The sequence below is a fragment of the Vulpes vulpes genome, chromosome 13, assembly GCF_048418805.1.
Source record: "Vulpes vulpes isolate BD-2025 chromosome 13, VulVul3, whole genome shotgun sequence".
Classification (NCBI taxonomy): Eukaryota; Metazoa; Chordata; class Mammalia; order Carnivora; family Canidae; genus Vulpes; species Vulpes vulpes.
In genome coordinates, this window is record NC_132792.1 from 37978706 (window position 1) to 37993670 (window position 14965).

The 14965-nt window shown below is 51.0% G+C and overlaps 1 protein-coding gene across 15 annotated transcripts in view; it reads right to left on the reverse strand.

Moving 5' to 3' along the window:
- Window positions 1-14965, reverse strand: part of CPQ (carboxypeptidase Q) — a 398486-nt gene that overhangs the window by 17060 nt on the left and 366461 nt on the right. For 3 of the 15 annotated variants that reach the window (XM_072734262.1, XM_072734260.1, XM_072734270.1), the window contains one exon: window positions 4732-4874. The exons of 11 other annotated variants lie outside the window; for them this stretch is intronic. In XM_072734262.1, the coding sequence (XP_072590363.1) occupies window positions 4867-4874 (8 nt within the window). In that variant the 3' untranslated portion in view covers window positions 4732-4866. Of the gene's footprint in view, window positions 1-4731; window positions 4875-11309; window positions 11475-14965 lie in introns of those variants that run through there. One more of the 15 variants, XM_072734257.1, reaches the window with a different exon arrangement.

Below are 14965 nucleotides of genomic sequence, written 5' to 3' on the forward strand. Positions count from 1 at the left end.
TTTAATGCAGCGGGGACAGCCTCTGAGCAGGGAGGAGGGTGGCCCAGGCTCCCTGGGGGCAGAGGACAGCGGCTGGGAAACCCTCCTCCTGCTGTCCCTGGGGCCCTGGCTAACCGCATACCGTTGGGTGGTGCAAAACGTAACAGATCCATGACCATAATCGTGGCCGGCATTCACTAAGTACTTTCTGCGCTGCGCGGCCTTAACTGAGCATTTGACGTCCATTACCTTATCAAGTCATCATAATGATTCCATAATTATTATTATTATCCTCATTTTACAGATGAATGAGCTTCGGCTTAAAGGTCATGATGATGATTAGAAGCAGCAGAGTCTGGTAGGCGTTTGTGCCTAGTGCCGAGTTCCTCTCTCCCCTCTGAAGGATGGGGCCCCCAGGGAAGGCCTTGGCCTCTCGGAGGGGACCCGCTGTCCCCCGACGGCCCATGCTCATGCCACCACCCGTCTTCTTCTCCCAGGGCACTTCTCACAGGAACCTGTGTTTTCTTGAAACGCCTTCTAGTAGACTCCGTGACAGGATGTCTGGCTTGTTCATCTCCAAAACCATATCCTCCCGTTTCCTCTGATCCGACCCTGCACGCCTGGAGCGCGCACCTAGCCCCGACCTGCTGCTTAGGGCAAAGCCCTCTTAGGCCCCGGGTCCACTTCTCTCCGTGGAGGAATGCCTCATCACCCCCAGACATCGTCTCCACGTATGTGACCAGGCTGGGAGGGAACGTCCTCAGCCCGTCGAGCACCCCTCATCCCCGTCGAGCTCAGCATGTGCCCGGCCAGTGGCCTCGGGGACTGCCGGGCCTCAAGCTCCCTCCTGACTGTGCGCTGCGCCCCTAGAGCCTCCACCTGCGGGTGCCCCGCTCGAGACGGCAGGACACTCAGGTGCGTGGAGGTCGGGATCGCTTGCTCTGCTTGGCTCCCTCTCTCTGGCCCTTGGCGCTGCCGACACAGTAGCCTCGGCCCCTCAGCCACTAACAATCTCTGTCCTCGCAGTCTGGCAAGACCTTCTGCTTGGGTTTCCCCTCCGGGCCCCGTGGCCCAAAATGCGGGATGTCCCACCGCCCAATGTACAAAATTAGCCATTTGATGTATTTTGCGCCGTTTTCTAGTTTGCTGTTTGTTTTTTCGAAGCAAAGGACACACCTAACACCAGTTTCTCTCTTATGGACTGAAGCAGACACTCTTATCAGCTTTAATTCAAAGATTTTTAAAAAAAGAACTTGTTTATTTATTTATAATGGAGATAGAACTGACCTGCTTCCTAGCTTCTTGAAGGTAAAAATTGGCCATATGTGCTCTCGCTCCTACGCCCCCACCCCTGGCAGTGGCTTCCCCTGTCACATAGCAGAGTGGCTGATAGCACAACCTCTAGAGCCAATCTTGCTGAGTTTGAATCCCGACTCTGGGGGCACCTGGTGGCTCAGTTAGGTGTCTGCCTTCAGCCCGGGTCATGACCCTGGGTCCAGGGATCGAGCCCCACGTCCCCACGTCGGGCTCTCTGCTCAGCAGGGAGCCTGCTTCTCCCCCTGCCTCTGCCTGTCACTCCCTCTGTGCTCGCTCGCTCTTTCTCTCTTTTTCTGTCAAATAAATAAGTAAAATCTTAAAAAAATGCAAGTGAGTTCTGACTTCGTACATATCAGCTTGTCATACGACGCAGGATATCTCACCTCTCTGTGCCCTGATTTCGCATCCCTAGTATGGGAATAGTCCTAATCATGACTTGTCTCTTAGGTTTGAGCCTCATGGAGCTGGGGAGGTGGATGCTGCTTGCGTATGATGACACTCAGCATGGTGGCCGTCATCAGTGTTCCTATGAGTCATCACCAGAGGGCCGGTCAGCTCGCTGCTGGACCACTGATCCTTCCTTGCTCTGAAACCTCATGTGGGTCATCAGAGTGGCTCAGCCGACGGGATCACATACTATCACTTCACTGTCACCGTAAAGATTTATGTGCCCGTTGCTCCCCTCCAGTCATATGCAAGTGACGTTAGGCTCCTAGGCTGAGCAAGAAAGGCGCTGCCAGGAGCCACGTCTTAGGCCCCCGCGGGTCCTCGGGGCACCCTGCTTTGCCTCCTTACACGCTGGCGAGCCACCAAGAAGCCGTGGCACTGCATTCTAATGGTCCCGATGTCCTGGGCCCACGGTGGCAGCTGTGGAGCCGAGGCGAACCCGCAGGGGGTGGCCGACCGGTGAGGACCCCCCTAGCAGCACCTGCCCGCCAGCCGCCATGCCCCTGCCGTGGCCCGGACCTCTGCGTGGGTCCAGCGTCCCTCCGTCCCGGAGCCCAGGCCTGGCCTCCTCATGCGGCTGCTTCCAGACACGCAGGGAGCTGCTCCTTCCGGGGCTTTCCCCAGAGCTTCGGTGCCCTTCTCCAGGGGGAGGACGCCCCAGTGTTTGCACCTGCTGGGCCAAGATCGGAAAATCGCTGGTGCGTGTGCTGAGCCAGCCTGGGTATCTGTCATTCGTCCAAGAACCAAACATGAATTAAAGTTTTAACATAAACAAATACCTTTGGTATTTGCTGTGCAAACTGGCGCACGTGCTCCGTCCACGCTGTCCCCCATCCCCACCCGCCTGAATGAAGGCCCCTCTCCCGTCCGGGATTAAACGGCCGCTGTCAGGGGACCTCAGCCGAGGCGCTCGCGTCACCCGAGGTTCACGTCTTGTAAGTGTTTAGTGATAGTCTTTAGAAGATAAAGGGATAAGGAAGCAATTAAAACTCACACCCCTGCTGGACACTGTGATTAAATTCAAGAGCGTTATGTTGGTTTGGTGCCATGCGGTGGCATGGGGGTCCGTGCACTGCGCTGACCTGAGGACCCCCAGTGATGGGGGCCGGGGACCTGCTGCCCAACAGTAACCACACCCGGCATCCCTCTGCGTCACCCAGCAGCGTCCACCTCGGGAATCGTACTCCGATTTAAATAGTCTTCCTTTTAGAAAAGATACTTTTGTTTCCTTATCTATCATAACTATTTCTGTGAGGAGACGAGGGCTGGGTTTGTGTCCCCCTCTTTTCAGGAGCAGGAGAGATAGAGAACCAGAGACAGGAAACCACTAGCTTGAGGTCATCTAGTGATACAGCTCCTAAGAGAAGGTGTTGGAGCACCACCCGCAACCTCTCTGCTGGGCAGGGTTGGTGGAGTGGGCCTGTGAGGGGTTAGAGACGAGTCCTGTGGGCTGGGGTTAGGGACGGGTCCTGCAGGCTGGGGTTAGAGATGGGTCCTGCGGGCTGGGGGTTAGAGACGGGTCCTGAGGGCTGGGGTTAGAGATGGGTCCTGAGGGCTGGGGGTTAGAGACGGGTCCTGTAGGCTGGGGTTAGAGATGGGTCCTATAGGCTGGGGTTAGAGATGGGTCCTGAGGGCTGGGGGTTAGAGACGGGTCCTGAGGGCTGGGGGTTAGAGACAGGTCCTGAGGGCTGGGGGTTAGAGACAGGTCCTGAGGGCTGTGGGTTACAGACGGGTCCTGAAGGCTGGGGGTTAAGGACGGGTCCTGAGGGCTGGGGGTTAGAGACGGGTCCTGAAGGCTGGGGGTTAGGGATGGGTCTTGAGGGCTAGGGTTAGAGATGGGTCCTGAGGGCTGGGGGTTAGAGATGGGTCCTGTGGGCTGGGGTTAGAGATGGGTCCTGTGGGTTGGGGGTTAGGGACGGGTCCTGAGGGGTGGGTGTTAGAGATGGGTCCTGAGGGCTGGGGGTTAGGGATGGGTCCTGAGGGCTGGGGGTTAGAGACGGATCCTGAGGGCTGTGGGTTACAGACGGGTCCTGCAGGCTGGGGTTAGAGATGGGTCCTGTGGGCCAGGGGTTAGAGACGGGTCCTGAAGGCTGGGGTTAGAGATGGGTCCTGTGGGCCGGGGGTTAGAGATGGGTCCTGAAGGCTGGGGTTAGAGATGGGTCCTGTGGGCTGGCACGTCCTGCAGCCTCTGCTGCAACCTAAGTGCTGGGCATTGTGGCCACGGCTCAGAAGCTGTGGTTGACAGCATGTCAGTGTTGGCGAACGTGCATGGCTGGGCAGGGGGACTCAGTATATACGCATGTGTGCATGTGTGTGCGTGTATGTTTGTGTGCATGTGCTTTACCAAAACAGGTGGTGGGCCAGGCTGGGGCTGCAGGCCATGGCTCTCATATTAAAGGCTCACCCATGCTCAGTGCAGTCTGAAGCTGCGGGGCCACTGCACTGATGCAGAACGGGACATATGGGCCTGCTGCCCACGTCACCGTGAGCTTCACCAGATCCATCGGCCATAAATGACCTTCCATTTTACGTAAAGGAAACTGAGAGGCTTAGTCGCTTATCCAAGGCCACACGGTTGGAAATGAAGCACAAAGACTATAGCATGAGTCTCCTGACTTGTCATATTTCTCCTCGCCTAGTTGTCCCATGGGAAATTCTCGCCAACACTTGCATTTTCCGATGAGGAAATTCTACGATGTGGGGACGTGAATGGCTGGCCTGGGGCCGGTGGCCTGTTAGTAACTGTGCCGGGAGGAGACACACCACCTGTTGGCCTCCCGGCTGGTCTGCATTTGTGAGCATCTACGTTACTTTGAACATTATTGTGAACATTTCTCTTTATGTTATTGTGAACATTATCCAGGGTATAAAAAAAAAAGGTCATAACTAGAGAGAATGATGGTCTGTCCATCGTATTTTATCCTTTAAACTTCCTGGAATGATGCTATTTTAAAAACAATCCCTTTGACACACCAGATAGTAGACAGGTGCTGTATAATAATTTTTTATTCGTTTTATGGTTTTGACTAAGTTTTAAAGGCCAGCCTTATGGACACACTGCAGGATTTTTGTTTCATTTGATTCTTGAGCGCAGTCTGATGGTTACATCTTCGGTCACAGTCCTTAATTCTCTACTCCGACCCAGGAAATACATGAAAGAGAAGGAAAATAAACTGATAAAGAGGACCCCGTGGTTTTAACTGGCACTGTAAAATGAGCGGCTAGGAAGCGTAGTGATTTCTAGGACGTCCTCTGGCCATATCAGCACCCGGGTGACGGGAGGGTGGCCAGCCACCCCTTAGTGCCAACTTTATGGTCCATGCTTGTTCCATGGGTCTTTACAGTGTTCTTTGTATACTTTTTCTAATCAGTGCTGTCTAGAAAAACAGGACAATATAGTAAGGAATTTATTTCTTAAGTACTGTCATCAGTGGTCTTTAAAAAAAATATTCAGTAGTTAATCTTCTTACTACTTAAACCTGGGTTTGTAATTTTTCTTTTAAAAATTTAACATTATGAAAAAAAAATAAAAATAAAAATTTAACATTATGAAGACCCACTCAGTATAGACTCAGTGTTATGACATCATAAAATTTTAAATGCCGTATTTTATTCAAGGCAATATGAATAATAGAAGTACACCGGGATAGCAGTCGGATACCCGTATTTTTCGGCTTGGTTAATCTGTGACCTTGGGCTAGGTGCTTACTTTTCATTACCTGTTTTCCTACTTTTTAAGGAGGATAATTATGGATTTCCGTGTTAATTCAGAAGAATGTTGTGAAGATTTGGCAAATGCTCTCTCAAGTGCTTCATTTAATAAAAAAAGTTACTCAAATTAAAAAAAAAATAACGGACGGAAGGGCTTTCTGGGATGCAGGGCCTCTCGGGCTGATGGCTACAGAATATGTCTGAATGAGCCGTGCACTGACTGTAACTCCGTGTACCTGGAGGGAATGATCTTCATGCAGGATGGGGACCGGGGACAAGAGGAGGAGGTGGCCGGCTCCTCAGAAACACTCGAGCACAGTAGGGCCTCGTGAGCTTGTAGAGTCCCCCGCCTAACTCCATTCGTGCATAGCAGCATGTCTATGTACACTGCGGAGAAGCCCGGGCTACCGCCGAGCATCAATCTGTCTGGGTTATTACTGCCACTGGTACTGAAACTTGGGCGAACTATCACTTAACCAAAGAAGCTCGTAAGCAAAGGAGGCTCTTAGCTCCAACTGCACCGTGAGGCACGTTGCTCAACACAGAAACGACGCCCAAGCCACTGGCGACCATCAGTTCCTCAACCCAGCAGAGCACCCCACTGCCAGCGCGGCACCCACCACAAGCCTGGGAGGTGGCGCCACATTTCCAGGCTCTGGATCTGGACCGAAAGCCACATGACACCTTCCCAAGACGTGCGGGGCCTCCTGCCATCTCTTCCTTCCTCGGACAATTGTGGTTGTGTGGGTTGGTCCAGCGGAGGAGGCCTGCTCTGGGTCTCCAGCTCGGGGGGAGGGGGCTTCTGGTGGTCCTGGGAGAACACGAGTCCCTCAAAGGTTTTGTTGTCACTGACAGACGGGCCTTGCCTGTGGCCCAGGTGCCAGCCCCTCCCGGTACCCTGCAGAGTGTTGAAAGGTAAATACTGGAAGGATTCACCCGGGCCAGTGACGCAGCGCTTGCTGACATGCCGGCCAGGGCTAAAGACTGCAAAGGACTCAAGACTTGGGAAAAAGTAACATGAAGGGCTTTTGGACTCTTCCTACAGGAACACTCACTGCTGAAAGCCGCCTTCTACTTTTCACTTACATCTGGCGACGGCTTATTTAAGGCCTTGGGTAGGAAATTCAGTTCCAATGTGCACCCGCGATCCCGTTGCCCTTACAAGCTGACGAGTCTGGGCTGGCGCTCATTTTCGAGTCTGAATTAGCACGTGCGGGGGACGGTTTCCCTGTCACAGGGTCCCAGGGAATTCAAGAGCCTGACTTTTTTTTTTTTTTTACCTGATTTGGCTATATTTTTCGTTTATTTTTAGTCAAATGCTAAAAGCTTATGTTCTACAGTTGAATGTAACATCCCATCTATAGAATTTATTTATTTATTTTTTGTTTTTATTTTTATTTTTTTAGAATTTATTTTTAAAAAGCCAAATTTAAAGATAAAGGTTTTCCTTTTTTTTTTTTTAAGAAACAAGTATTTTTTTTTTAATTTTTATTTATTTATGATAGTCACAGAGAGAGAGAGAGAGAGGCAGAGACATAGGCAGAGGGAGAAGCAGGCTCCATGCACCGGGAGCCCGACGTGGGATTCGATCCTGGGTCTCGAGGATCGCGCCCTGGGCCAAAGGCAGGCGCTAAACTGCTGCACCACCCAGGGATCCCGATAAAGGTTTTCCTAAACTTTAAAAGCACCATTGCAGGGCAGCCCAGGGGGCTCAGAGGTTTAGCGCCGCCTTCCACCCAGGACGTGACCCCGGGGTCCCAAAATCGCGTCCCACGTCGGGCTCCCTGCAGGGAGCCTGCTTCTCCCTCTGCCTGGGTCTCTGCCTCTCTCTCTCTAGGTCTCTCATGAATAAATAAATAAAATCTTAAAAAAAAATAAAAGCACCATTACAATTACATGCATATTTTAAGATTTATTTAGTCATATAATCATATCAGTTGAGATCTTGATTCAGCACCAAGCGCCACTTGCAGGTGAATGTTAACTTCCTCGGGGCTCGAGCTCCCCCTCGCCACGTCCCCCCAGGCCACCGATAATCCGCAATCCTTGAGACGTGGAGATTTCTGACTCTTTTTTTCCGTAATTCTTACTCTAACCTTCACTTTTTCTATTTCCTTGGCCGAATCCATTACTCTGGTACATACCATTTGCTTTCCCCGTTTTCTTCCCTTCTGCTTCTTCCTCGACCCTTTCCCCCCTTTCCAATTTATCTCCGGTCCACCTCGCCCACTTTTCTTTGTCATTTTATTCTCCCTTTAACTGTCCTTGTCATTATTACCTAATTTCTCTTCTGCTTCTGCAACTTGTTCCCTGTTTTCCACTTGGAGTTTCTTTAAGCATTTTAAACACCACTTATCACCCCGTTGCTTCATTTTTAACAGACTTGATTTTTAAAGTGGGAGCTCCGTTTCCTTCACGCACTATGGCAGAGAGGGAAAGCCGGACGTTGATGAGAGCTGGCCGAGATGGGGAGCGGGAAGCTCCGTGCCAGGGTGACTGTGGAGCAGGTGGCGAGGCGCATGGACACAGGCCTGTACCCTGCTTAGCACGCTCTGCTCCCACCGCATAGATAGAGCCCGTCTGTGCCCAAAGTCAATTCCTCTTCACTGGGTGCCAAATGAAGGCTGCCGAGCTCAGGGACTGGTCAACTGTGTTTTCTAAAAAATTTTTTATTGAGGTATAATTGACAGGTAACGTCATGGTGGTTTCGGGTTCACAGCGTGACCATGTGATAGTCACAGACATTGCAAACTGACCGCGCGGGCGCTCTAGTTACCACCTGGCACACGTAAAGCTAACTTCCAGGGTTTGCGATCTTGGCAACTTTCAAGTACGCTCTACCATATTATGGAGGGTGGTTAGGACGCTGCACGTTACGTCCCCGTGACTTATTTATTTTATAGCTGGAAATCTGTACCTCTTGATGCCCTCTACCCAAACCTCCTTCCCTCTGGCAACTACCTTTCTGTTCTCTGTGTCTGTGAGTCTGGTTTTGTCTTGTTTTGCGTATTTTTGTTTTGTTTTGTTTTTTTAAAATTCAAAAAAATTTTTTTATTTTTTTAAATTTTATTTATTTATTTATTTATTTATTTATTTATTTATTTATTTATTTTTTGTTTTGCGTATTTTGTTCTTCGGATTCCACATAGTGATGAAATCATATTGGTGTTTGTCTTTCTCTGTCGGACTTAATTCTGCTCAGTGTAATACCCTCAAGGTTCATCCATGTTGTCACAAATGGCAAGATTTCATTCTTTTTTAGTGGCTGAATAGTATTCATTATCTACATCTATCTATATTTATATCTTTCTATCTCTCTCTCTCTCTATTTATATCTATAAGCATATCTACATGTACCTCACATCTTATCCATTCATTCATGAGTGGAAATTTAGGTTGTTTTCATATCTTGTGCACTGCAAATAATGCTGCAATGAACATAGGGGCACATGCATCCATTCAAATGAGTGTTTTCATCTTCTTTGGATAAATATCCATAATTGAAATTGCTGAATTACATGATAGTTTTATCGTTAATACTGTTTTCCATGAAGACTGCATGAGGGTCCCCCTTTTTTCCACATCCTCACCAACCCTTGTTATTTCTTGTCTTTTTGGTAATAGCCATTGCAACCAGTAGTGAGGTGATAGCTCACGGTTTTGATTGGCATTTCCCTGATGATTAGTGACGCGGAGCATCTTTTCATGCACCTGCTGGACATCTCTCTGAATGTCTTCTTTGGGAAAGCATCTATTCAGATCCCCTTCCCATTTTTTAAGTCAGATTATTTGCAGGACTTTGATGTGGAGGTTTATGAGTTCTATATAACAATATACAAGCCCTTATTAACCCCCCCTTTTTTTTTGAAACAAACAAGAAGTTTTATTTTGAAAATACACTCTTTAAAGATAAATTTGGCTTCCATTTTCCATATCTAGGTGCATCCAACAAGATACAAAAACAAACAAGACAAAACAACAAAACAAAGACCGATGACATTATGTACAGAGCTCTAAAATGAGCTGTGAATATGCTAATATGCTAACATATGCTAGCATATGCTCTTTGTGAAGGGATGTACTGGTGTGGCTTTCTACAGTTTTCAGTTCTCGAGAAGAAGAGTTAACTCCCTGGAGCTGCAGGTGCGGCTGCTGCAAGGGAGGAGCTGGGGTCAGTAAGGGGTTGGGGGTGCGACCCCTGGGTGGGAGGCTTGGAGAGGTGTCTGGGGAGGGGAGCGGTGGCAGCATGGGACACATCCTGGGCTTCTCTAGAAGTCCTGCCTCGGGGTGTGAGTCAGGCTGTGCTGCTGCAGATCACAGTTTCGCCTGAACACTTTGCCGCACTGCTCGCAGCTGTAGGGCTTGATGTCTGCATATGTAAAGTTTTGTGAACTGCTAGAGTTCTAGACTGACAAAATCCTTTCCCACACTCCTGACATTTGAAAGGTTTTTCTTTGGAATGGATATACCTGTGATCCCGCAGATGATCCTGCCTCCTGAAGGCCTTGTGGCAGATGTCACACGTGTATGGCCTCTCATCTGTGTGGGTCCTCTCGTGGATGAGCAAGTTGTAGGATTTGGTAAAGTGTCTGCCGCAAAACTTGCAGATAAACTCTTTTTTCGTTTTGGAGGGCAACCTCCCTCGGGAGGGCTTTCTGTCCTGAGTCAATTTACTGAGCCCCGAGATGGGGCTTGCATGCTTTGCAAATATCTTTCTCCCATTCAAGGGTGTTTTTTCATTTTGCTAATGGTTTTTTGCTCTGTAGAAGCTTTTTAGTTGATGTAGTCCCACTTGTCTACTTTTGCGTTTGTTGCCTTTGCTTTTGGAGTCAGATCCAAACATTTATCACCAACACCAATATTAAGTAGCTCACTGTCTATGTTTTCTTCTAGGAGTTTTATGATTTCAGGTCTTATCATTCGAGTCTTTAATCTATTTTGAGTTAATTCTTGTGGCGGTGTAAGATAGTGGTCTAATTTCATTCTTTCGCACGTAACTGTGCAGTTTAATGGAAACCCTCCTTTCCCCCGCTGCACATTCTTACCTCCTTTGTCCTAAACTAATTGAATATATATACATGGGTTTATCTTCGGGCTCGCTATTCTCTGTGCCTGATCTGTGTGTCCGTTTTTATGCCCAATCATATTGCTTTGATTATTACAGTTTGGTAATATAGTTGAAGTCAAGGAGCAAATGCTTCCAGATTTGTTCTTTCTCGAGATCTGACAAGCTATTTAAAGAGGGCAAATTCAAAACACGGCACAGAGCTTTTTGAAATTGCTGTGAAGTCCAGTGTCAAAAACGTGCGTAGGTAAGTCAGCAGAGGATGTCGAGGCTAAAATATTCTGGGATATTCTCTAGATACCCGAATACTCTGCTAACACGAGATCTGAGTAACACACGCCCACTAGCCAAGACAAAACTGCTTCAGGTTGATAGACCTTCAACCTGGCTTCCCTGAGTTTCCAGCAGGCTCAGACTCACATCTGCTGGTATAACTTTTGATTACAAAGCACAACAGTTGGGCAGTGCAGGCGACAATAATTATCTCAGTAATTAGACTCTGTCATGCGCTGTATGCTCAGGGCCCTGGGCTTTTGTGCAAGCAGAAGAGGCACCTAGAGCATCTTTCTATTTTTTATTATTTTTTTTAGGATAACTCAAATTATTATTATTTTATATTTATATTTATATTTATATTTTTTAAATACATTTATTTTTTATTGGTGTTCCATATGCCAACATACAGAATAACACCCAGGGCTCATCCCGTCCAGTGCCCCCCTCAGTGCCTGTCACCCAGTCACCCCCACCCCCCGCCCACCTCCCCTTCCACCACCCCTAGTTCGTTTCCCAGAGTTAGGAGTCTCTCACGTTCTGCCAAGAGCATCTTTAGAGCACTTGGGCTCCTCCAGTGGGAGGGCTGATTATCGGCTCCTCCTGAAACAAGGTGAAGGCAGATTGCTCCTCCTTCCCTGCCTCCCTCCCGCCTCTTCCGGCTCAGCAGGTTTGGGTCGTGCTGCAGAATGTAAAAGAAGGGAGAAAGCTGTAAATGAGGAGGGAGGATGTTAACTGTCCAGGAAGAAATCCAATTTCCGTTTTGTGCTCTGTGCATTTCAGACTGGAAATGCCGCACTTCCCAGAGAGCCCGCCAAGCACACAATGCAGGGAAGCACGGTGGGGTCCAGGAGGCTGGGAAGGAGGAGAAGACGCAGGTCAGAGAGAGGCAACAAGATGCGGGCGTTGTTTTTATTTCTTTTTTCTTTTCTTTTCTTTTCTTTTCTTTCTTTTCTTTTCTTTTCTTTTCTTTTCTTTTCTTTTTTTTTTTTTTTTTTGATGGGATGAGCACTGGGTGTTATTCTATATGTTGGCAAATTGAACACCAATAAAAATAAATTTATATATAAAAGAAAGGGGCATTGTTTTTAAAGGAGACTGCCAGATGTTTAACCAGGGAAAAGAGAACGCCTGCACATACTTCACTGAAGAGGGAAGGCGTCCATCCTCTCAATAGGGGCAGCAAGGCCTCCCGCAGCCACGCCACGATCTGCTGGTGTCCGCCAGACCCCAGGGAGTCCAGGGCCCCGCGCTGTGCGTTGAATGCATGGGGGGAGGTGTACTAAACACTTGACGTGTTCACTTGAAGGGAAGGAATAGATCAGGTTTAAGAGAGGAAACCTGCTTCCCTAGTAGCCAGAGCAGGGGCACAGAGAAGGGAGAGGGATGAACACGGGGCGCCCACCAGGTGCCGGGTACGTCCCCAGAGGCTGTTTCATTGAATCCCCGAGACACACTGAGGCACCGAGTATCACTGGGCTTTGTTCACAGATGGGGAAAAAGGGCTCAAGAAGATGTGGAAATAACCCAAGTTCATACAGCTGCTCCACCACGGGGCCAAAACTGGAGGGCAAATCCCATACGGCTTCCACCCTGCATGCTGCCTATGAGAACGTAGCCTCGATGCCTTCCAGAAAGGGAGCCGGCGCTTACGGCTCGCCAACCGTGCTCCAGCTCCCGTGGACCACGCTCGTACGTGCTTCATCTCCTGCAATGTCAGCTCCAGCAACATGCAGACAACACGACAGGCACGCGGTGTGCGGCCCCTTCAAAAGACCAGTCAAACCCCAACCACTGCACTGACACAGATCTGTTGCCTACGGTTGGGACTATTTTGAAACCCTCAGCATCTGGCATCCCGCCCGAACAGGGAAATCTCATTTGGAAACCAGAAGAAAGGCTGTGCAAAGAAACAGGGCAGGGATGCCCAAGAGCTCCCTCAATGGGGCACGGAGGCTCCTGCTGTGCCCCGGGGAGCCGGCGGCATGGGCAGCAAGCGCTTCTGCACATGGGATGGCCCCGGCCCTTGAGGACGGGGCTGCTCCTCAACAATCCGGACAACAATGGCACAAGGACATGTTTTTGGGTTTTTTTAAAAGTCTTTAGCCACTAGGTAAATTCTTTCCCTGGAATCCTGGGCGTCAGCAGATGATTGTCGCCGGTATTGACTGAGTCCTTGCCTGGTATGCGCCAGATGCTGTTCCAAACACAGTTCCATCACTTCGTGGGGGGGGGGGGGGGGGCTACTCGATGCCTCGCCCAAGGCTGCCTGGGCTGGGACGGGGGCCGCTGGGCTTTGCGCCAAGACCGGCCCACTCCGCTAGCCCAGGGACCTGGCAGGACGTTGTCATCACCAAGAGGACATCCTGCTTATGTCCTTCCATCTGTTGTTTGCTTTAGGTCCCACAACTGCATCCCAGCACAGATTTCATTCATTCATCCTCCTACTCCCTCCAAAGATACATTAAATCCCTCTCCGTGGAACAGCAGTGGCACGTCCTTCCTCCCGACATTCCTCCAGCCACTGCTCTCTGCTGCTTGCCCTGTGGCCCCACCTTGCGGGGGACTGTCCTCACTCCCCACTCACCTCTCAGTCTCCTTCACCCTACTATTCCCCCTGAAATCGCGCTCGCCAACCGCACCCTCCTGGCTGTTACACCCAACGAGTGCGAGTGTTCTCCTGGGACGTTGGACCTGGTGGCGCACCTGTCCTTCTTGAAAGACTCTTCCCCTGGCTCCTGCAAGGGGAGCCCCTCTTCTGGTTTGCTCCCCCCGCCCTTGGCTGCCTCTTTTCAGTCTTCCCCACATGCTTCTCTTCCTCTGCCAGTCCCTTTGGGTTCTCAGCCGTCCCCCCTCCTGGGCTGTCTCAGCCACTCCTGTGGCAGCCTGACCACCCAGGGCTGACCGCTTGCACCCCTCGGCCCCCATCCTCTCCTGAGGGCCAGACACAAATCAAACTACCTAAAGGACATCCGGCCCCCACCCTCCAGCCTGAGGCCCGTTCCCTGCTCCCATAGTTGCATCACCACCGTTCTCTGAGCCTGAAGCCAGCCCTCATCCTCCACCGTCTCTTCTCCTTCACGTCTCAGTCCATATCACCAGGCCACAAAAATCACCCGTCCACCCCCTTCAGCATCCACCCCGCCACCCCTCTCGCTGAGGCCATCAGCGCCCCTTATCTGGTCTTCGTGCTGGTTTTGGCCTCGCCCCCATAATCCGTGCTGTCAGAGCCACTGCCGGAAGGGCCCTTGCTAACATAGAGAGGTCCTTCCACTCTCTCCCTTAAGCTCCCCATTGCTAGGAAAGGTCCTCACTCCTTGATAGAACTTCCCAGAAGGGTGTGTTAGGATGACGTCCCTGCTTATCCTTTTCAGCAAAGGAGACCTAGAGGGCGGTTAACCAACCCCCCGCCCCGGCTTTTGTTCAAGATTCGCCAAGTTTAAGCTGCCCACAGTCTGTCTCCCGCGGGAAGTGAGCCGTGTGCGCCGGCGGCAGGAGGGAGAGCCGTGCACCCACGCTCCCAGCACCCAGAGGACCGGCGCCTCGACACGTGCTCATGAACACAGCTCAAGCTCTCAACTGGCCGGGGAGTGTGACACACGCTCTGAAGCCATTTATTGCCTCAGGGGATGGCAGGAGGCAGGGAGTGCTGGCTGGAGGCCGGCAGCCCGGCCTGAGCAAGGGAGGCCAGGACAGAGGTTCTGCATCGCCGCTGGGCCCTGGCACATGGCCACAGAAATCTGGGTGCAGCTGCCGTTCGGGGAGCTCTCTTGTGCCCCGGGGTACCCCTTAGTCTAGGGGCCCTGGAAACTGGGATGAGGGTCATCACCCCTTGGGGGAAGCTCACACTAATTCACAGGAGGGAATAGTCACTGCGGGAGCAACAGCTGGGAAAGCGCCGACGACACAGTGACACCTGTGCCAGGCCTGAGGGTCTAGCTGCAGGATGGAGAAGGGGGCCGCACCATGTGAGGGTTCCCCGCGGGCCGTGGGGGAGGCAAGGGGGAGGGGTGGACAGCGTGTGCCCGGGAGGAAGGACGAGGCCTGGCTGGCCGCGGAGGCCGGCTCTGCTCGCAGCACGGGGCGGGGATGGGACACAGACAGCCTGCGGCTTCCATGGGGGACTGCGGCCCACGGCCCGGCTGTGAAGGGCTGTGAGTAGCGCTTTCCTCT